The 23,599-nt window shown below is 42.6% G+C and overlaps 2 protein-coding genes and 1 long non-coding RNA gene across 3 annotated transcripts in view; all 3 read left to right on the forward strand.

The window, feature by feature from the left end:
• The window catches only part of arid1ab (AT-rich interactive domain 1Ab), a 95,435-nt gene extending 89,188 nt beyond the window's left edge, over positions 1 to 6,247 (forward strand). Inside the window, exons 14-20 of the mRNA XM_074686186.1 lie at positions 636 to 811; positions 897 to 1,026; positions 1,224 to 1,343; positions 1,474 to 1,570; positions 1,784 to 2,600; positions 2,699 to 2,829; positions 2,936 to 6,247. Of these exons, the coding sequence (XP_074542287.1) occupies positions 636 to 811; positions 897 to 1,026; positions 1,224 to 1,343; positions 1,474 to 1,570; positions 1,784 to 2,600; positions 2,699 to 2,829; positions 2,936 to 4,861 (3,397 nt within the window). The 3' untranslated portion in view covers positions 4,862 to 6,247. The remainder of the gene's footprint in view (positions 1 to 635; positions 812 to 896; positions 1,027 to 1,223; positions 1,344 to 1,473; positions 1,571 to 1,783; positions 2,601 to 2,698; positions 2,830 to 2,935) is intronic.
• A 3,914-nt stretch (positions 6,248 to 10,161) lies between these two features.
• LOC141803011 (uncharacterized) lies at positions 10,162 to 12,448 on the forward strand. Its single transcript, XR_012599544.1, has 3 exons — positions 10,162 to 10,311; positions 12,003 to 12,074; positions 12,310 to 12,448. It is a non-coding gene; the product is annotated as an uncharacterized LOC141803011 (long non-coding RNA).
• Positions 12,449 to 14,165: 1,717 nt separating this feature from the next.
• The window catches only part of LOC141803010 (palmitoyltransferase ZDHHC18-B-like), a 29,110-nt gene continuing 19,676 nt past the window's right edge, over positions 14,166 to 23,599 (forward strand). Inside the window, exons 1-3 of the mRNA XM_074686871.1 lie at positions 14,166 to 14,902; positions 17,930 to 18,090; positions 23,324 to 23,473. Coding sequence (XP_074542972.1) covers positions 14,649 to 14,902; positions 17,930 to 18,090; positions 23,324 to 23,473 — 565 coding nt within the window. The 5' untranslated portion in view covers positions 14,166 to 14,648. The remainder of the gene's footprint in view (positions 14,903 to 17,929; positions 18,091 to 23,323; positions 23,474 to 23,599) is intronic.

Raw genomic sequence — 23,599 nt, forward strand, 5'->3', positions numbered from 1 at the left:
CCAGTTCTTCCTGGTCAGATCAGATTGATTCACGGAATTTAGAATTCCTCATTGCACTGGGCTGTGAGAAACACCAAACAGATAGTCTGCTCACCTTCTGGACACTAAACTACAAACTGAGTTTGAAATTAGATTGTTCCGTTTTTCAAACAATATGCAATGCCTTGACAAGAGCCAAATCCTTGAGAGTGGTACAAGTGCTCATGGGAAATGGAGTCTTCATTCCAGAGAAACACTAGTTAATCCAGATAGTCCGCTGTCTACCTTAAACCAAAGAAATTAAGTGATGTGGAGTTTGCATAAAGGATGGGAACCTTAGAAGTCTGCCTGTCTTTACTCTTTGAGGATAACAGATTATGTATGTACATCAGCTTTGGAAGCAGTTGAGCCTGATAAGACCCCATCATGAAACTCTGTGCTCAGATGCTAGTATTAGCAATCAGCACGGGCACCCCTCAATATAAAACAGCCGTTTCAGCCCTCATTTCTAGTTGCTCCCATTTAGGATGGAATTTTGTATTTTCATTAAAACCTTGGCTTGGTTTGTGATTTCCATCCATGGTAAAAGGTGAAATCAAGGAGATGAATAAATGAAGACATGATGGGCAGGCTAAGCAGGCTTTTCTTTTCCACAGGAGTAGTGTCAATCTGCAAGATCCTTTCGCTGACGGTGGAGACCCAGCTTTCTCCAGAAGAAATGCCATGACCCCCAACTCACAGGGCTACCAGCCTGGGATGGGCGGTCCAGAGATGATGGGTCGGATGGCTCCCTATGAGTCCAATAAAGACCCCTTTGGTGGTATGAGGAAAGGTAAATGATAAAAAAGAAACAGCTCTTTGAACAATCTGATAGTTTTTTCAAGCTGAGTCTAATGGTCATGTGTTTGGTTTTGAAGCTGGAGAGCAGTTCATGCAACCGGGCCCCAACAGCGGGATGGGAGAGCAGTACAACAGAGGACCCCCGGGTCCAATGGGCAACATGCAGATGGGCCAGAGGCAACAGTACCCTTATGTATATGACAGAAGGTAAGCAGACTGCTCAGTAATAATGAGGTTTGAGGGGACAAATGTATACAATGCTTGAGATACACAACGTTATCACAGAGATGTAGATAGACTGCTGTCAAAAGTACCAGGATCATAAAAGCAAGATGATAGTCCTTTCTTAGACCCAGTCAAAGTCAGACCAGTTCAAACTCGTTTGTTTCTCTATGTGTTAACAGACAGGAACCTGGGATGGGCCCTGATGGCGGTATGGGACCAGGAGCCCCTCAGCCCAACATGATGCCTTCTGGAGCCGACACAGGGATGTACTCACCGAGCCGCCCTCCACCACAGCAACGGTCAGTACCACTCTGAGCTGTTTGAGTGGGACAAGGCTTTTCTTCAGGGTCATTGTTTTAGAAATCGTGGATTTTCCTGAACATGTAGTGAATTTAATGTAATTGTGTGAATGTTTGTTATTGTTCTCAGGCATGAGTCCTATACTAATCAGTTCCCTGGCCAAGGGGCTCCCCCTGGTGGCCCGTACTCGAATCAACAGCCAGGAATGTATCCTCAGCAGCAGCCGGTGAGAACATTTTGTTCAGCATTTGCAGTTCTCTTCATGCAGCTGTGTTTTTTATTTTTGAAACATTTTCCTGTGCAAAGGTGTTTTCTCATTCTTGAATTATTGAGATATAAACCTCCTGAGCCATGCTGACACCTTGGGGAATAGGTGCACGTGTTTGATCTGGGTGATTTTTAATCAGTTGTTTTGACGCTGGGTGTCTTCTTCTGACAGAACTACAAGCGTCCTGTAGAAGGAGGGTACGGTCCTCCAGCCAAGCGCCATGAGGGAGAAATGTACAACGTCCCATACAGTGGTCAGCAACCGCCGGGACCCCAGGCCTCAGGGCCCCAGGGCCAGCAGGAGATGTACAACCAGTATAACGCATACCCTGGAGGGGATCGCAGACCACCAGGCCCACAGAACCAGTTCCCCTTCCCCTTTGGTCGGGACCGAGGACCATCGTCTGCAGGCCCCAACTCTCAGTCAATGCCCCCTCAGATGATGGCAAGCTCCATGCCTTCAGGTCCAGATGGTCCCCAGGGACCAATGTGGCAGGGCCGCAATGAGATGGGCTTTCCTAACTACCCAAACAGACAGGGGCCTCCTGGACCAGGTCAGGGCCCCGGGTACCATGGCATGAACCGCTCAGAGGAGATGATGTCGTCAGATCAACGTATGAACCATGAGGGGCAGTGGCCTGGCCACGTCAACCAGCGGCAGCCGCCGTTTGGCCCCGGGGGTTCTGGACCTCCCATGACCAGACCCCTTCCATCCACCTACCAGACTTCCCAGAACCACATTCCTCAGGTGTCGAGTCCAGCACCCATGCCTCGGCCCATGGAGAGCAGAACATCACCCAGTAAGTCCCCTTACATGCATCCAGGCATCAAGGTGCAGAAAGCTGGACCCCCTGTACCAGCCTCCCACATCGGCCAGGCCCCTGTGCAGCAGCCCATGATAAGGCGAGACGTGGCCTTCCCTCCAGGCTCTGTGGAGGCCTCCCAACCTCTCCTCAAGCCCCGCAGACGACTCACCATGAAGGACATTGGTACAAAGCTTTTTATCTTTGAGCATTCATGATTTTACTGGTCCAGGTGAGAGGTCTTTTTGGAGAACTCATCCTAACTCTGTGATCTCTTCTCTCAGGCACTCCTGAGGCTTGGAGAGTGATGATGTCGTTAAAGTCAGGGTTACTAGCTGAGAGCACCTGGGCCTTGGACACCGTTAACATCTTACTGTACGATGACAGCAGCATCACTACCTTTAACTTGTGTCAGGTAAGATACACTGAGCCAACATCTGCAGAGGATCCAGGAACAAAATAAAAAACTAATCTTACGTGTTATTGTGTTGTTTGGTGACATTCTTCTTTGGTTTCCTCAGCTGCCGGGGTTCCTGGAGCTGGTGGTGGAGTACTTCAGACGCTGCCTTATTGAGATCTTTGGCATCCTAAAGGAGTACGAAGTAGGAGACCACGGCCAACGCACGCTCATAGATCCCAACGCAGCAGAGGACTCTGACGATGACATCCCCATGCCTGAGGGCGATGGCATGGATCTGGAAGAAGACGACGAAGAAGAAGAGGAGGCAGAGGAATCAAAGAGTAACCCTGACACCCTCCCACTGGTCCAGGTTAAGCAGGAAGACGAGAGCTCTCAGAAACCCAAGTCTTCAGAGGATGAGGAAGAGGAGAAGGAAAGGGAGTCTTCTATCAAGGAGCCCAGCACCTCTACCTCAGGGTTCTCACAGGACCCCAGCCTCCTCTCTGAGAAGCCCAGGCAAGCCAGCAAGTTTGACAAACTCCCCATCAAGGTGGTGAGGAAGAAGAACCCTTTCCTGGTGAACCACTCGTCCAAGCTCGGGCAGCGGCAGAGCTTTGACAGCGGCCTGATACACTGGAGCATCGGCGGCGGTGACACCACTGAACACATCCAGACCCACTTTGAGAGCCGGGTGGAAGTCCTGAAGCAGCGGAAACACATGCCAACAACGTCTGAGGGCCGCAAGAAGGCCCAGGTGACTGAGACCCCCGCAGAGAACTCTGAGAAATCCAAGTCCAACGGGGAGGAGAAACCTCAGCAGCCACAGCCCCAGTCCTCTGAACCTCAGAAGTCTCCAGTGGAGAAGACTCCTCCTCCGCCTCTCCCCATCGGGGCCCCGGTCACTGCCACCATCGATGACGTGCTGTCCGCTCGTCCAGGGTCTGTAACTGAGGAGGTTGTTCGTGGAGGCGTGGAAGAGCAGAAGGAGAACGGCAAGTACCTGTTCAGCATCAGCCCAGATCTCCAGAGCCGACGCAACATCAAGATCCTGGAGGACGAGCCTCACAGCAAGGACGAGACGCCGCTCAGCACTCTGTCGGACTGGCAGGACTCACTGGCTCGGCGCTGTATCTGCGTGTCAAACATTGTACGCAGCCTCTCCTTCGTCCCCGGAAACGACCTGGAGATGTCCAAACACCCGGGCCTCCTGCTGCTGCTGGGCCGCCTGGTGCTGCTCCATCACAGGCACCCTGAACGCAAACAGGCGCCCGTCACTTACGAGAAGGAGGAAGAGGAGGACGAAGGCGTGAGCTGTGAAAGAGACGAGTGGTGGTGGGACTGCCTCGAGGTGTTACGGGAGAACTGCCTGGTGACTCTGGCCAACATCTCAGGCCAGCTGGACCTTTCTATTTACCCTGAGAGTATATGCCTGCCCCTTCTGGACGGCCTGCTCCACTGGGCCGTCTGCCCCTCAGCCGAGGCCCTGGACCCCTTCCCCACGCTGGGGCCTCATGGCTCACTTTCCCCTCAGAGACTGGTCCTTGAGACCCTCAGCAAGCTCAGCATCCAGGACAACAACGTCGACCTCATTCTTGCGACGCCACCGTTCAGCCGCTTGGAGAAGCTGTACGGCTCGTTGGTGCGCCTGGTCGGTGAACGGAAGGTGGCCGTTTGCCGGGAAATGGCTGTTGTCCTGTTGGCTAACTTGGCGCAGGGTGACAGCTTAGCAGCACGGGCCATCGCAGTGCAGAAAGGCAGCGTGGGTAACCTGCTGGGCTTCCTGGAGGACAGCCTTGCTGCCACACAGTACCAGCAGAGCCAGAGCTCCCTGCTTCAAATGCAGGGCGGGCCTCACTTTGAGCCCACCAGCGTGGACATGATGCGGCGGGCGGCCCGGGCCCTGCACGCCCTGGCTAAGGTGGAGGAAAACCACTCAGAGTTCACTTTGTACGAGTCGCGGCTACTGGACATCTCGGTGTCCCCTCTTATGAACTCCCTGGTGTCCCAAGTGATCTGTGACGTACTCTTTCTGATCGGCCAGTCATGACAGCCGTGGGGAGGTTTCAGCTCTGCCTCTTCCCGCTCCCGGTCACGCCCCCTCCCTCCTTTTTCTTTCTGAATGTGTGCGTCTGTGGGTGTGAGTGAAAGAGCAAAACTGACTGTCCTTTTTTTTTTTTTTTTTAATTTATGCAAAATCACCTCGGATTCCACTGTCTTTCTACCCCTGCTTCTCACTAAAGGAAGGAATATCATGAAGTAGCTGTGGATTAACGCGTCTGAAATAGAGAGATACTGACAAAGAAGAGCAGATCGGGACCCAGGCATAGGACAGAGTGCGCTGCCCTGCGGAAAGGACTTGTTTTTTAATGAAAAGAAAAATCTCCAGAAAAAAAAAAGAAGAAACTGTAACCAAAGTTGCTGTCTCGTTTACAGTGAGTTTGGGGGATACATGTGCTTGCTTTCTCCCCCGGAGGGTTCGGCAGGGGGACGAGGGCACGGACTAAACGACATTATGGTTCATGTTTGGAGGCTACATAGACTCACAGACTGTGGTGTGGTATAATTGCTGTAACTTTGGATGCTATATACTCAGCCCCACAGGAACCACATTATTGGCTGTGAACAGACATCTGTCATGGGAGGCCTGTGCAGTAGATTGTAGGACTTTTTTCTGTACTGTACACCTTAAAAACTGTAAACATACTGTAATAATACTGTTTCACACTGAGATACGCTGGCTTGGCAGCAAACTGTAGTTTTTAAAACAGTTTTAGTTAACGTCGAGAGAGAAAACGGCTTTCCCCCCAAAGTATGGTGAACCTACAACACCCCGACCTCTTCTCTTTGTCCCTTGATTGTATGACTTGACCCTTATATTAAAAAGTCACCTCTTTAGGACTGGTCCTCAACTCTAGATGCAGTCCAAGCTGCAGTGTAAATATGATGTACATTACACTTCTCTCTCTTACTTCTGTTGCTCCTCACCGTTTTTAATCTTTGACAATTACAAGTGTCCCCGCATCAAGTACGCCATGTGATTACTTGATCCCTCTCCGTTACTTTAGGCGCCTCACCCTGCTCGTATCGCGCTCAGAGAGAGGGAGGTGGGGGGGTTTAGCTGCTGTCCAACGCCACCCCCAACAAACACAACTTCAAGTTTCAGTTTGTCTCCGGTCTGGGTGTAGAGAGTATAACAAAAATCATGTCTGCGGTTCCATTTGAGCTCCTTCATAAATGACAAACTAGATCTTGATGAAGAAACCGATTTAATTTTGTTTATTTTGTTTATTTTGTTTTTTTTTCCCAGTGATGCGGATTCTGCATATTTGTATTTCAGATGATGTAGCTAAAACTTGATGTAAATTCCTCTTTTTTCCTTTTTTGGCTTAATGAATATCATTTATTCAGTATGAAATCTTTATACTATATGTTCCACGTGTTAAGAATAAATGTACATTAAATCTTCGTAAGACGTTTGTTGTGGATTTATTATTCCCTCAGATCTGGTCGAGGCAGCAGCCTGTAAAGTGCTGAATTGTGCGTTTTGGCGTACACATTGAATTTGATCAGCCTGAAGCGGCGCCCGGTGAGTTCTGCTGATGGCTCTGATATTTACACACAGGGCAGCTTTAACAAATGCACAGCCATGTTTTCAATCCCTGCATCCTCTGACATCTCACCCTGTCAGCTGATATTAACATTTATATTTACATCACCGACTGCAGGAAAACAGACACATTATCTCTGAATATCCTGTTTTCACATCAAGCGACTAAAACACTGAGGCTAAAGTCTCAGAAACAACCCTTTTCTGTATTCCAGTTGTATCTTGATGGTGAAACCAAAAAAGCCTCCTTAATCAAAACAAAACACTTCCAGCATGAGCCAGAAGTGGCCTTCAGTAAATGTTTAAAGACTTCTTTTGAGTCTTTATTTGGTGTTTTGCTCTTTCATCTATTTGTTCAGGAAGTCTCTCCAAGATCAGGGTTTATTTTTAGAGACATAAAAACAAAGAAATCCAAAGGCTCTTTTTTACATCACAGAAGTTTGTTTTGATACATGAAGGCGTGTGGATCTCCTCAAATGAACCCAGATTCTAAGACATTGTGAACTCAAATATCAAGGTATGAAATGGACGTTCCTGTAGCATCATACTCCGAGCTCTCTTGCAGGTGAAACACTTTATTTTTATGAGTCCATAAACTCTCATTCCATAATCACAGACTGAAAGCAAAGCTCACCTGTCTCACCTGTCTCTCAGCAAACTCTGCTTTTGACCAAGCAACATGTTCTCCATTAGGGGGCAATATGGAGAAAATATGTCAGAATGTTTTTATGGCGGGATCAGGATCTGGATTTGATCAGGATTGTTTTCAGATTCGGGTCACTTTGACCTCAAACTACACAGGCCAGTAGGTGTCAGACGATTTGCAAAAGCCACAACACAGTAGGGCTGAACAATTCTGGAAATATAATCTAATTGCTTAATTGCGATTTAGCATACAATTTTTGGGGGGCATAATTATCTTCTAGATTATTCACTAAACACAACAATAACCCATTCTTTAGTATGACCAACACGACAAAAGATCCTGTCAACAAATAAAAAATTCTTTCCTGTAGGCCAGGCCCACATTTTAAGATGGAATGAGATAAACTGATGCAATAACTGATCCGAGTTACATATTTTTATTCAACTATTAAAACCACAGCAGAATATTGACTGATTGATTTAACTTCAAGCCTTGTAGACACATAATAAAATTATCATTAATTACCTTAAATAAAATCAGAGAAATGAACAGAGCACTACAGAACAACAGGCCTGATATGAACATAAAAATAATATATAAAATATATATAAAAAATAATTGTGAATTATCTTGTCTATGAATCTCACACAAAATAAAATGCAGAAATGTAAATAAGACCAAATCTCTAGCTCAACCACTTGAATACGTAAACATGTGAAGTGCACTTTTTTGTAAAATGAAAAAGATTTATCAAATTTATACAAATCTAATTGATCTTTCATCCGTAAAAAAACACAAACGAAGAAGAAACATAAATATAAACAATTTTTTTTGCTCAGCCATTGAAATACGTTAACGTATGGATTGCGATGACGATGTCAGTTTAAATTTGATTAATTGTTCAGCCCTACAACACAGTTATCCCAACAGACACAGAAAAAGCTGTTTATAAGTAAATAAATGGTTGTTTTCTTTTTTAGCTTCAGCTATAAATAATGCATCTTCGTACAGGTCTCACTTCATACTAAGTATCATAGTACTTATATTTCTGTAATAACCAGTAATGTGTGATCTTATATTTAGCTGTATGAATCAGTCATGACATAACATTAGTATTAGAGCTATATCAATCATCGCTTAATGTTGTTGCTTTTACAAATCATTTAACACCTATCGATCACCGTATCAAACAATATTTTTAGCCCCTTTTTTTCTTATCTGGCATTCTGAGCTATTTTTATGCACCATTTAACAACTCTTATCTTGTCTAATGTGCCTTATGAACTCGTGATAAGTCCATTCGTCTAAAGACGTCAGCTGTAAGAGTTGTTTAGTATCTGCAGAATGTACAGAGCTTCAGCTTTATTAAAGTGGCCAATGCACAGCCCAGATGGAGTTCAGTGAGACGTCACCACAACCGTTAGCAAAAATGATGGAATCAGCAGTCTTGGAGGATGTTCATTCAGTTGTTTAATTTTTTTAAATTAAAAAAAGCATCACAGACATGCAACAAAACTAAAGTCTTTTAAAATGCAAACCAATTTGGCTTTAAAAAACTCTAAAATAAAGCAAAAAGAAAAAAATGTGGTGGTCAGTGACATTTTGTTTCAGATCAAGAAAAGGAAAAAAAATAGAATCATGAAAAACAAACAATACAAAAAACACTATAAAACACCTCTATCACTTTGTTTCATCATCTCTGGCTTTCCTAACAGCCCACAGTCTCTGAGGCACTAATTTCATGAGTGACAAACAATACTCTTTATCAATTGGCTCCAACTTTCTCTGATTGCTGTTCCAGAAAATGGTGGGTTAAAGTAGCTCAGAATGGAGGATAAGAATTATTTGGGGCTTGAAATGTTGCATGCAGGTCAAAACAGACTTGCAAAAATGAGGGGATATTAATCAGAAATAACCGCTAACATACTCATGTAAAACTCAAATCATTTACAAATTCATCTGAGACAACCTCTTTCACACACACAAGTGATTTTTTTTAATAAACACAACTATAGAGCCCTTAAATAACAGACTCCGGTGCACACATCTGAAATTTGACTATGATACACACCAAGTAAAGTTTGATGAAAACATGACAAAGTCTCTGTTTTTGTTGACAGTAATTTTTGATTTTTATGATTATTGAAAATCAGTCTGTGTTAAAGGCCAGGTTGATACCCCAAAAACTAGCATGAATCTGAAAGTAGCATTTCCTCTGGGCTCTGTCTTGACCCACCCCATCCTGAGTGTGCTTTTACTAAACCACGCCCCATTATTTATCTACACAAGTACCCTGCTTTGAGAATGTTTTTAACCTTTTGTTTTCCTTTTGTATTGATTCAAAAGAATTTCTTATATTTTATCAATTTGTTACATTGATTGAATTAATCTAAAAAAGACTGGAGCTTTCCCTTGACAGATGACTTGTGTAAAGTTACCCTTAGTGTCTAGAGGAAAGCGTGAGCTCCATGCTCCTCTTATTTCTCTTGTTGGAGAAACTCCTCTTATTTCTCTCTTTGGTTGAGCTCTGGGTTCTGTGCCTCACACATCATTGGAAGCAGCACCTGAAGCTGGCTGAAGCCTGAAGACATCTGTCTGGGATATCTGAAAGAGCCATGACAAACATGTACATCAGCCAGTAGTTTACTCACTCTGCCAAAGGTTTTACACATACAGTGTGTAAAGAGAATCTTAATCCGTCGTAATTACATCCACAAAGCGCCTGACAAATCTGTCTGATCCCTTCATTCTCCATCCTCTCGTATGAGTTTGGTTCCAGCTCACCGTCAGGATCGATGACAGAGGATATGTGGAAGGGTTTAACTCAGACTGCTGGTTTTCTGTGCTCCTGTGTTTTTCTTTTCTTCCAACTACACAAGACTTCTTCTTCACATCAGTGTTAATTATCACTTACTGACATGTAGGCCTACACATATTTCTCTATAATTTAAGAGAAATATAATCTGTCATGAATAATCCCTACTGCCTCTGCAGGTGAGACCGTACAGTGATGTTGAAGCGCCCTCTTGTGGTGAGAAAGGTAAACAACAGCGTGTCCCCTCGTCAGAGCAGCATTGATCTGAGTAAAGGACGAAGAGGGAGCCCATAAAATAAGTTTTACACTTGTGTGTCTGTGCTGCAAGGTCCTTACGGTTTGATACTGTCGAAATCATTCAACGGGGTTTCCTAATCACTCCACGGAGCGGCTGGATATTAAATCTCTCGATGTTGCGCTGAAAATAAGGTAACTAAAATATCTACCCCATATTAAGTATTTTTCCGTGAATTAATAAGATATAATTACAGTAGTCGTGATTACACCAGTCCGTTGTCATTAGTGCCTCCTAACATCAAAGGCCTGAGTGTATTTTTCTTACAGTCTATGGTTTGATACCGTCGAAATCATTCTACGGGGTTTCCTGATCACTCGGCTGGATATTGAATCTCTCGACGTTTCGCTGTACATAAGGTAACTAAATTTCCACCTGTATTTTTACGAAAATTAATAAGAAATAATTCTTATCATTATGAATACACTAGCCCGTTGTCATTGGCGCCACCTAACGTCAAGGCCTGTGCGCCCTTAGTTAGCACACATTGGCTAAGTATGTCTAGGATATCACACATAAGCTGTTTGTCATGTAAAGTCTTGATAAAGTTTCCCTTAACTCAGTTGAACTGTAATTTAGCATAAAATTTAATGAAAATGCTTTAATCTTCAAAAGTTATCGAGTATTGACTGATTGTAACATCAGATATACCGTGCAGAAGTGCTGAAATGTAAAAACTGCTCTGCTAATTGAACGTTAGCTGCAGTGACGCAGTGTAAGAATCGGCAATAAATGGACTCTTCTGAAGATGTAATTATTGTTATTATTATTATTATTATAATTATTATTATTATTATTTATTTTTTTATTTATTTATTTTTACCACAGAAATGCAAATAGCTTATTACAAATGGGAGACAAGGTGCCTGCTAATTTGTAACTGACAGGTTAGTGGATGAAAAGACCCAGTGGTCGTCAGCAGAGGCCATTTGTTGTCCGTTGGTCTCCAGTAGCTGCTTATTGATGAAAAACAAAGTGTTACACACAAAGTACGAAAAAAACCATGCCAGTCCCACTTATTATAGAAAGTGTGTCAATGCTTGCAGTGTAGAAAAAAAGTGTAAATTTTTTTCAACGGCAGGACTGGTAAACACACACACACACACACACACACACACACACACACACACACACACACACACACACACACACACACACACACACACAAGCTATTGAAGAAATCACCAGGACATACACGCACATGAACTCTCTCTATCTCTCTTTTTTAGAATGCTAAACATAGCCACAACTGTGTTTTACCTTTGGATAAGCTGATGAGCACTACATTTCCTGAGTAAAAATATGTGGCTGAAAGTGAATTCAGACTTTATTTCGGGAAAACGGTGTCCAACGAGTAATATTTCTAAGCAGTATTATTTTTATTGTTATTACTGCACTGATACTGTATTTATAGTTTGTGTTGCTGTTATATTAGGAATTGTATTATACTGTATGAAATCTAAAATTGTACCACTTCAGCAAGTGTCCAGCTAGGGACGTAGGAACAAAAAAATCATGAAATGAGGTGAAGTTCTCCACTGATGATAGTACTTGTACATGGAGTGTAAGAATAGGCTTACAACAGATTTGAATTCGTATCAAAAATTTGTGTAAACTGTTGTAGAGTTATTTTTGTATCTTCAACATGCCCGGGGTTGGTGCTCTTACTGATCAGGAGGATGTGGTAGATGTCTTACAGGAAAGGTAAATCAATCCATAATATCAGATAAAAGGTATAAGGTAAAAGAGGCATCATTTATTTTGGTCTATTCATGAGAAATAATGGCTGAGTTACTCATACATTGATATCACCTTTTATATGCAGCATGCACTCCCTGAGTATGGACGACACTCAGATTATTGATGAGGATGAAGCCAACAACCTCAGGAACAGTGTGTAAGTACTGCTGATGATGTACAGTTACCTTTGAATGCTGTATTTGTTTTATTTATAGTGTGACTTGTGCACATGCACATCAAATTTGGCTATCACTGTCAATGAAGAATTTATTGCAGCACTGTTGTTGTGTTGACTGTACATGTGAATCAGAATTTTTTTTCACAATATTTTATTTTCCCAATTATCTGCAATCAATACGGAATACTTACAAAAATGTATGTTTTCTTTTTAGTATTGAGTGGGAGAATGAGGAAGAAGGAGGCACCTTTGACCCCCCCATCAACACTGTCTTCAGCAGAGGCGTTTCTTCCGTCGCTAAAAAAAAAGACTGTTTCATACACAAAGAGATGGGTTCAGCAACATCTGCAGATCAATAAATAATTATTAATTGATAATTAAGTTTCTTGTTCCTATTTTATGAACTGGGTCTGGGACTCAGCAGCCTGTGTGCTTTTTTGGTCTGGGAGGGTTTCTGACTTATTGACATGTATTGTTTCTAAAAACTGACCACAGAACAGCCATTTTGACGCTGCTACCAGGTTGAATTTGGCGTTTAAAAACCACTAACTAGTTTGAATAAATGGAGCTAAACGCTGCTTCTGCTGTCAAGATGCGTGCACATTTTTAAGATGACGTAGTCTGATGATCTCTGTATAATGGTGCGTTCCAGGCAACCCGTAACTTTTAGTTGTTATGTCCGACCTGAAAGCGTTCCAGGCAATTTACGACTTCAGTTTGAATTCTGGGATGTAAACAAACCAGCATGGCAGAAATTCTAAGATTTATGCTTGGTCATTTCAATTACCAAAGGAGCCTGCAAGTTCTTTATTTAAGTGAAACAGAGGAGGGGAAATGACGCTTGAGTTATTTACTTTAAATTTCACGGTATATGTCATCATTTTAAAGTGTATGTTTTGTTGATTAATGCACTGAACACCAGAGTTGCTGCCAATGTGTGAACATCAGACTAGATGTTTACACATGTAGCCCAGTGATGATAGCGCTCTCTCTCTCTCTCTCTCTCTCTTAGCTATTTCGTGTTAGCGACACGTTTGTCCACCGTCCCGGACACAAAACAGATTATAGAACATAATTGTGTGTTTAAATTGTGATTGCAACGTTCAAATTTACTTTACATTGTTGTAAAGTCTATTTCTCACCGTGTGTCACGCGCAGCACCACTGCATTCATAGAGGCTGCCATATTGTTTTGGCACAGATGTGACGTCACAAGTCGTAACTCAGAGTACATCGATCTGGTACGAGTTCACAGGTCGTAAGTTACGAGTTCGACTGCCGTTCCAGGGCATTTTCACGAGTTACAGGTGGGAAATATACGAGTTACTGGTTGCCTCGAACGCACCATAAGTTAACCCAATAACCCTGTTTGTATCTGTAAGGACACCTCAGAGAGACTGAGGCTGAGCTTTTTTTCCCACTCTGTGAGAGACTGTGTGAGCAAATAACTCAAGAATTTATCTTATCTACATTATATTCTTAAAAGATTCAGAAAAGGTGAAGAAATCCCTGGACAAAAGCAAATAACCCATAATGAATGACAGTCGTGTTTCAGGCCCCAAGGCAGCACTACGTTTGAAACACACATGACTCTGTTGTGGAAATCACTGCATGGGTTCAAAATCACTTCATAAAACTACTTTTGGTGAGCACAGTTAATCACAACATCCGCAAACACAATCCAGACATGACGGTGAGTATAAATCACTGTATTGGTCCATCACAGCCCCAAATGCTCAGTTTTTAAAGTTTCAAAGTTTCACTTTTAGAAATCCAGCAGCTGTTTTCTTTGGTTGAAGGGTGTTGACAAAAGAGGAGGTGATGAAACACAATGATAACATGTTCCTGTGAGGACTTATTCCTTCTGGACTCAGTCCTGTTAGTCACATATTTTTCACCACAGAACCGTCATATTTTAAGTTTTCATCCTACTCCAGTTTTCTGTTGGCCTTGTTGCACCTTAAAGTGTAAACTCAAAGGTACCTGCACTGATTTTAGGAAAGCAGTGGTTCAGGTCTTTGGAGGGCAGCATTGCTCTTTCTCGTGATCAGGCTGCTGATATTTACTAGATGAAGAAGAGGAGGGAGTACACTGGTCACGAATATGTCAGGACTCTTCAAAGGAGAATATTATAAATCAGAAATGATTAAATTAAAGTGCTTCATTTAAATTCTACACATAAATCCACCGGAGATCTGCGGAGAGGTCTGGTGTTCTGTGCCGAAAGGTGAAGCTAACAGGCTAACAGGTAACGATTGATGGTCTGTCTGAGTTAGCTGCTCTCTGTGGCTAAGCTAAGAAGCTAACGATGCTCAGTGGGTCGGTGAAGTCTTCGTGGTGACACACTGAGGAACACATGAACAGGCATGGGGAGGAACTGGAGTCCAAGACCGCGGTCTTTGGGATGTTTACGCCTAAAATTCAGCAGCGAAGGATTAGCCCATGAAATGTCGTCGTTCGCCCCGCTGGGCTGCCTCCGTCCTGGGCTGCGGTGATGCTGGGGATGCCCCGGTCCTCAGAATTGGGAGAAAGCGCTCAAACTTCATCATAAATCATGAAAAACTGCGAGTACCAGCAAATCGACCCACAGGCGCTCCCGACACCAACCCCGACCCCTCCAGCCCAGCTCCACGGAGAGGAGAACAAACCGCAAGAGGAGCCGAAGAGACCGAGGAGAAAGTGGGAAGTGTTTCCCGGAAAGAACCGCTTCTACTGCGATGGACGGATCATGTTGGCCCGGCAGAGTGGGGTCCTGCCCCTCACCCTGGGCCTGATTCTTGTCACATGTGGATTATTCTTTGTGTTCGAGTAAGTCCAGACTCAAACCTCTCTGTTCTACTCTTTAAATGTAAAATTACGTAAAGAAACTGCACATTTACAGGGTATGATACCTGATACACAGCCCTCATAATGTTGGTGTCATGGTTCCTGTGTGCCAGGAAAAAAAAAAACTTAATGATCAAATAACAACAAATGCATCATGATGTTTGATTAGCTGAAGAATACTGATGGACATTTAAAGGTAGAGAAGGATGAAGTCATACACGGTGCCTCTAAGAGTTATTGTATGGTAAAAGAGTGAGTCACACTGAAAGGGGAAAATCTGTTCAGAGCAGTATAATCCTCATGAATTAAACATCCAGTATTCCACCCCAGCTTTACTGCAATTGATTACATAATCAAGGATACCCCGGTTTAACAGTATAATGAGCTACTTCTCCTCTTGTAGAAAATCAAACACAAACAACATAACCAGCAGGCAGTTGGTGTGTCTTACATTATAGTATGCAGAGTACACTCATGGATCAAATGTACACAAGCAGGTAAAGGCTTTAGCAGTCACTCTTTGCAGAGAAACACTTCCTGTAACAAGCAGATTTTAAAAAGAAAGTTTATTCTATATTATCACAGAGCTACATTTCCACAGCTGTTTGGAAAAACACCTTGTAAAGATCAGAGCAAAGCTTTTTAAAGTGTGCTCTGAAAAAATCTGAGCTCCAAGGTTTGAGAAAGAAACTTCAGGACCGGACTTTAAGGATTGGCAAAGACAAAACACTCCAAACAGAAGTCCATTTATAAACCAACTTTTCTCTGCACTGCTGTGCTGACTGCAATGAAAGTTTATATCAAATGTACTACATCTCAACCTTAATAAACCCCATAAGTCACCCACGTGCTGTGCTTTTGACTACAGAGGTGTCCAAATGGACACAAACAGAAGGTTCCTCACAGAGACTGCAGGTTTAACTGTGCATTCCCGAAAAAAGACGTGTCTGAACACACACAAGGACTTTTTATGACCCTGTTGGACAGATCTATCCAAGAAATGTCCAGTTTGTGGAGACTGAGCTGCAGTGAAATGTTAAGTCAAAAGGACACCAGGAGAATAATCTGTGTTTTTGTCTGATTTTTAGGGGAAAAAAAGACAAAGTATTAGCCACATTCACCTGACAGGTCCAGAAAAAAGTCTTGTTTCATATTAAAGAAAGATAATGCCTAAATTGATGGTACAGAGTAAAGGTGGGGGGAAAATATGGATTCACTTAAGTAACAGGATTTTTTTTGTTTTACGTTTTTTTTTTAAATAGCAAATTTTTGTTCATTTGTGCATTTCAATTATTGTTTTTTAACGTGAGTTAGAAAAAGTTCCTGCTTTTCTCCAGCAGAGGGCGACACGTTTTTCTTTGGCTGTCTGGTAACGTTATCTCGCATCCCTGAATAAATCCTAAAAACGTGTGTGTGAAGTACATTTTTTGAGAAAAATATGGCTCCTGATATAGTATGGACATTATCATTTAACTTTTTCACATGGTCTGATGTTAAAAAAGAGAGAATTGTAAAAAGTATCACAATTTAAATCAATTTGGCACCCCAAAAATTCTAAGAGAATTGAATCAGAAGAAAAAAATCCTATCTTCCCAGCCCTGATGCAGAGTAAAGTAAGGTCCTAGGGTATGAAAGTGTTCTTGTTAATTTTCTGTGATAAAGAAAATGTCTGAATATGCATTTTAAATCTCTTCACGAGAAATTCAGGTGTCACCTTTCCCTATAACATCTTGAAATAAGACATTTTTCTGGACTTGTCAGCTAAATGTTTCTCATGTTAAGTCTAAAGCCGCGTTTCCACCAAGTGGTCTAGTTCAGTTTGTCTCGGTAAGTTACACATTTTGTGGCACTGTTTGATCCTGGGAAAGAGCCCCAAATAACTGAGACGAGCCGTCCCCCTCTTTGGGACCCTTCCATAGGGGTGCCAGACTAAAGGCAGGTACAGACTACAGATAGTGTCCTCGGAGTGCAGACCACACACCGTAAGATCAGGAGAGAGAAATCTTGTGCGATCTGTCTTTTGTTATCATCAAGTTTGTGCTCTCTAAATGTGTGAAGTTTTGGGGAATCCTGTAATGTGTACCAGCCTTTAACTGATCTGATCCCAGAAGGTAGGTAGCTACAACACTGCTGTCTATTGATTGGTCGAGTCGTCACTTCCTGTGTGACAGCGGCTGCTGTATTTCTCCTGGCGGCACACAGTCTTCTCAGAAACAAAGCTTGATTGTTCTTTGCAACAAGGAGCTACATGCCAATCACAAAGAAGAAGCTGGATGGCTTCCATCTTTGCTCTTTGTTGACCATGTCACGTTTTTCTTTTTTGTTGGATTTACTAGCAGGGTACGCTGTCGTGCTGCTATGACGTCATGCTTTTGTGTAACTGACACTTGTGTAACTCAGATGTGTGTACAGACATGTCTTTTTTAGGAATGCAGAGTTAAACCTCAAGTCTCTGTGAGGAACCTGCCGTTTGTGTTCATTTTAAAGATTCCTGCAGACAAAGCACAGTGACTGTAAAGTTTGTTAGTTTCTGGTTAACTTCACAGTAAAGGGAAGTTGAACTATAGACCAAACTGTCTCTGCAGCCTGCACTGCTATGCAGAGGAAAGTAGATTTATAAGCAGACATTTTCATGAATGTGTTTGATTCATGCCAAACTCTAAATCAGGCCCTGTGGGTAATTAAATGAGATTTCTGAACCTGAGCCCAGTGTAGTTTATAAGGCAGAGTTCATAATGTCTGAGCTCTTTATTTGGACTAACACTGGTTGGGTATTAGTTGATTTGAAGTGAAAGTAAATGTGAGATATGGTGACCGCCTTCTCTCTGTCCCAGTGTAAACAGTGTGCTTCATCTCCAGGGGCTCAGGCAGTGATTACAAGAACTGAATGTTAATTAAAACAGGTTTCAAAGTGGATCCTTAAGGACAGCCCTGTCACATGAGACTGAGCCGAGCTCTGAAATAATCCACGCAGTGATAACTCGTCTCTTCTCTGTCTGCTTCTCACAGCTGCCCCTTCCTGGTCAAACACCTGACAAGCTGCATCCCCTTCATTGGAGGAGGTCTGTTTGTGTTCGTGGTCATCACTTTGCTCCAGACCAGCTTCACTGACCCCGGCATCCTGCCCAGAGCCACACCTGACGAGGCTGCAGACATCGAAAAGCAAATTGGTAAGTTCAAGATGAGACGTTTGCTCAAGCAGTCCCAGTTTTTGTTGTCGCCGCGGTAACTAAATGCAGTTTCTTTAACATTCTGTGACTTTTCCCAACTAGTGGTTATGAGGATTAAAATTATTTGATGATATTAGTAATCTTGCTGCTGATGATCTTGTTAAAGATGAAGCTTTTCTAACATAAACAGAAGGGGTATACTGTGTTCCCCCAGTGGTGATTGCTCTGAGACTGCAAGGGAAGCTCAGCTTCCCCTAAAATTTCCCTTAATAAAGTGGTGATATGTTCTGCAGTGTGTACATTTCATTGATAAAATCTGCACTAGAATTCCTTCATCTTTTGTTCAGAATCAGCTACCTATCACAGGTAACTGGCTCCACCTCCTCATGCATCCCCGCAGCGTCTCAGAGCTTTAACACAGTCGGACGCTGAGCGTCTTCTGACTTCAGCGGGGAAACGTAGAGTGGGTTGTTCCATTGTAGAAACTGGACGGTCATTGGATAAACGCTGGGCTTTGTCCCGCCCATCGGACGCTGAGCGTCTCTGGGGGTCTATGAGACAGTGGGCTGGCCTGGACGCTGGGCTTCTGTTTGATGATTGGATAATCTCTCTGACACCGAATCCCTTTTTGATTGACAGTGAAGTGAGCCAGTCAGCGATCTTGAAGTTTAACCCTCCACCGGAGCATCTTCTCAGTTGTTCTGGTTTAATCTAGAGGCTTTATTGATCTCCAGTGAGTTTACCTTCCTTAAAAACGATGATACTTGTGTTTAAAGATTCTCTCTCTTTTCACCAATAAGCAGCTACAGCTACAGCTGCGGAGCCTCCCCCTGTCACTTGCATTTACAGCCTGCAGGTGTAGAGAGGATCTTAAAGTGGCTCAAGTCTGCAGTCCACAACACGATGGGCCAAGGCCGTTAAAGCAGTCTAGCTCTGCCGGCCATTGAGAGAACACTGGTAGAATCCCTGGAAAAAACACCTGGTTGGTACGACAGGATCACAGATAATTTTCTTGAAAAGGAACGGAGGGTAGAATTTACGTCATTTTTACTCCATTGGTTCCCCTGTAGTATCTTTACATGATTTACAGCTCCAAAGAAATCCCTATTTTTTGCACTGTGGTTTAGAAGACCCTTTTTAAAGTAATACTCCGGGATGGAACAAGTTGGCTCCTATCACAAGGTTTAGGGCAGAAATTACCCCTACAGCAGTGATTTTCTGCAGCAGAAGCCCAGAGCGCACGCACCAAACACCCCCTCCCTGCTCCTCTGCAGGTTTCCTCTGCACTCAGACGGGGCCATATTTTACTTGACCAAAAACACAAATAAACAGACTCCCAATGAAAAAATCTGATATGGGTCTGCATTCATGCTTTATTTAGACAATTTTCAGTGCGTTACTTTCCCACAAAAACACCGCTAAATAAGGCTCTAGTTCTCATCGTGTCTCTTCGTCCTGGCAGACTACCTGCGTTTGTTTATATCTGTCACGCCGCGCGCGCGGACTGATACACTAAGCGGCGAGCGCCTCATAGCTAGCTGTGGCTCTGCAGCGGTGGTAGCGCCATTTTAGGACACGATGAGAACTAGAGCCTTATTTAGTGGTGTTTTTGTTTGAAAGTAACATGCTGAAAATTCTCTAAATAAAGCGTGAATGCAGACCCATATCAGATTTTTTTGGTGGGAGTCTGTTTATTTGTGTTTTTGGTCAAGTAAAATATGGCCCCGTCTGAGTGCAGAGGAAACCGTCAGAGGAGCAGGGAGGGGGTGATTGGTGCGAGGGCTCTGGGCTTCTGCTGCACAAAAACACTGCTGTAGGGGTAATTTCTGCCCTAAACCTTGTGATAGGACCCAACTTGTTCCATCCCGGAGGATCACTTTAAGCCTCCTTTGGAAATGCTTTGCTTTGACTGCTGTCTCTTTAAGGCTTCCTGCTCTACTTACCCCCTTTTCTCTGATTTGGTGGCCTGTGGGGTAAAGCTATGAGTAGAGCTTGGTGACCTCAGGGTTAAAGGGGTAGACCTTGGTGTCAGTTTCAATGTCCAGCATTGTTTCTTTTAATCCATGTTTAAAATGAGCAGAATAGCCCCTCGTTAAGCATCAGTTTTGTTTGCCAGTCCTTTAGATGACACCCCTTTGACACAAAGCCTTAAGAAACCTTGATGTAACATATTTTCCAGGTTATTGGTCACAACTCTAAATAAAGGGACAGCCCTGATAGTCTGAGTGATGTTACACTTTTATCAACAGCACACAGTCTGAATTTACCCTCACAAAGTCATGTACCTTACATAGGGATGGGTACGGAATTAGGTACTTTTATAGGTATCGACCGAATTCTGTCAAAAGTACCGTGTACTGATTCACGTAAAAACCAAAAGGTACCATGATTAAGTACCTAAATGCATCCTTCTGACTGTGAGGGAGTGGAAGAGTAGCTGATTTTCCATGCTGGACATGAACACAGCATCACAAGGTTTTATACTGAAGAATAAATATGTTATATTGAATTATTTTTATAATTTATTGTTAAAAAAATTGTTAGTTTTCACCAGATAAACACAAAAAGTACTGAAATTTGGTACTGTTGAGTACTGATACTGGTTGCCAGGTACGGAGCATCGGTGCCGTGTTGTTTTAAAAGTGAAAGGTACCCATTCCTAGCCTGATATAATTGGGTTTTTCTGTTTTTGAGCTTTGAAGCTGTGGTATCAGCTGTATGTTTGAACCTGTTTACTCGCTTTGACCATTTCCCGTGGTCAGGGCTGTGTGAGAGAAAGTCTGGAGGCAGATATTGCTGATGGATCTCTCTGTGGTGCTGAATTAGGACATACTGGCACCAAACTCTCTAAACTTGCAGCATATGGCTAACTGCAAGGAGCCAGTGATTGTTTTGCCAGCTCAGTGTAATGAAGAGAAAACCTTTGACACATTTAAAGCCTGAAATAGAATCTGTGATACGTCCCATTTTCCTGCCTCAGTGTGATGAACGTCTGTTGGCATCCATCAGAGCAGGTTCCAGGAGAGAAAGTGTCGGCTGACTTCTGAGGCTTGGACAGGGAGATTTGTTATCCTCCAACCTGTCCCTGGTTTTTGCTCCAGAGCGGTCCATCAGTTCTCTTCACTGTCAGTTTGAGTCTTGCCAACAGCATCTCTTCTTTTTATCTGCCATGCTTCACCATAATGACCTCAGTGTCTAAAGTTGGCTTCATGTGGACCTTCACTCCCACACATGACCAAAGTTTAGGCCTCAGTGATGTAAGAGTTTGTAGAATCCAACTTTAACACTGGTGTTTCATTTATTTTTGAAACAAGTGTAAGTGAGTATGTTCATTGCATTGCTTTGCAGATGACTTGCATACATATGCAAGTTAAAACATTAAGATTTTATTGATTCACAGGTATCGTTCAATGATGTTCAATAAAATAAGATTGGAATATTGAAGGTATATGCTGTTGTTTACAAGAATAAAAAATAAAAATCGGTATCTGCAGGTCAGGCTTTTTAAAGATCAGTGATCGGCCAGAAAATTGTGATCCGTGCAGCCCTAGTTAAAACCTTATAAGACAGTGGGTGCTGTGGATTCTCCCTTAGTGTTCAGTACGCTCCCTCTCCTTTGAAAACAGCTCCACCATAACCAGCACGACGTGCATTGCGTGCCAGCTGAGCCCTGATATGAATCCATGATCACTTTCACAGGCCCTCACACGCACATTCACTAACCTAAATCAGAAGACAGAGGGGGCCTGACTTTATCAGCACTCAGAGTTTTAGGGCTTGTTCTGTTGTTGGGACTGTACACTAGTGATGGGCCATTAAAAGATGACACGCTCAGCTCTGATCTCTTTGTCTCTCCCTCTCCCCTTAACACACACACAAAATACCAACATAAAGTGTCTCTGTCTGTCGTCGTCGTACCTCTGGGATGTGGGATAAATTATTCACAGCACAGACCACTTTTCATGTAGCATGTACAACATGTATGTGACACAGTACAGACAAACTCCATAACCAGCTTAATCTGCAACGAGACTTGGTTTGATGGGTTGTTTCTTGATTTCCTTTTTTTTTTTTTTTTTTTTTTATGTCATAATATTAACGCCTCTCCTTTGGCCAGGCTTGAGACCAGCACAAATTATCTTAAAGAGACAAGTTTCAGGTGTACAAAAAAGTGAAAAAGTTTGCACGTTTTTATTTCATTTTCTATTTGATTGCAAAGTATACATCTGGAATGTGCTAAAATCATTCATTGGCAAGCTTGAGCTCTGATAAATAAAAATTCTTCAATATTTAGATTTTAAAAAATGGAGCATGTTTATGTTAAAGCTGTAATGGACAAAAGTGGTGACTATTTTTTCAATATAAATCCATATATATATATATATATATATAATGTCTCTTTTTAGCGTTGATACAGTTGTACTATTATATCTTAACAAATAATTCACTTCAAATGAGGAACACCGAACAGTTGTACAATTACAAAAATAATAGAAAAAAAAAGAGTGGGATAATAGTATAGAGTGGGATCTAGAGGGCTCAGTTGTAGAGGTATATACATATTAGAATATATCTTCATGTATTTACACACACACACACACACACACACACATATATATATATAAATGAATAAATATATAAATAAAATGATAAAAAAAATATATTTTAAAAAGTATAATAATGAATAAATTAATTAATTAATTAATTAAAACTGACACAAAAATATACACATATACACACATATCCATATATACATACATGTACACAGATAGATACACATTCCTTACTTACATACCTACACTAAAATTTGGATTCCTCTCACAATGAATATGAACATTGTCATAAATTCCTGAGTCCCATTATTTTCATTAGGAGAGAGTTTATGACATTATTATTTTAGTGTGGGTCATTGTTACATTGGGTTACATGGCTCTAACAAGCCCTATGTGAGTCATTGTTCAAAATAATAGTAGTGTTTTTAAAGGAGACAGTCAAGCTCAAAATCCTTTTAACATCTTTGTTAACACTTTACAGAGAGCCAAGGAAAGTAATTTTGGGCAGTTTAATGTGTTATTTCTTTACGAACACAAGCATCTACTCTATGAACTGAACAACGCTTGACGATTTTGCTTTCCTGCGGGTAACTGAACAACCCTTTAGTTATTTTGAACCTCTGTTTCTGAGAACTTCTGAGATTTTCTTTTCTTTCTCCATCCCGTGTCCTCCTCTGCAGACAACCCTGGAAACAGCAGCTATCGGCCTCCACCGCGCACCAAGGAGGTCCTCATCAACCAGCAGGTGGTGAAGCTCAAGTACTGCTTCACCTGCAAGATGTTCCGACCTCCGCGCACCTCCCACTGCAGCCTGTGTGACAACTGTGTGGGTGAGCTGCTCCACACGCCGACACCCTGACATTTCTCCAGGATGAATTATGAATAGAGCGCACTCAGGGGGACAGGGAGAGTGATGTCATCATTTTTACCATAGAAGCTGTTTCAGCCTCTTTAAT

The sequence above is a fragment of the Halichoeres trimaculatus genome, unplaced genomic scaffold (genome assembly GCF_033239565.1).
Source record: "Halichoeres trimaculatus isolate MK-OKI-2021-1 unplaced genomic scaffold, fHalTri1.1 fHalTri1_scaffold_14, whole genome shotgun sequence".
Lineage (NCBI taxonomy): Eukaryota > Metazoa > Chordata > Actinopteri > Labriformes > Labridae > Halichoeres > Halichoeres trimaculatus.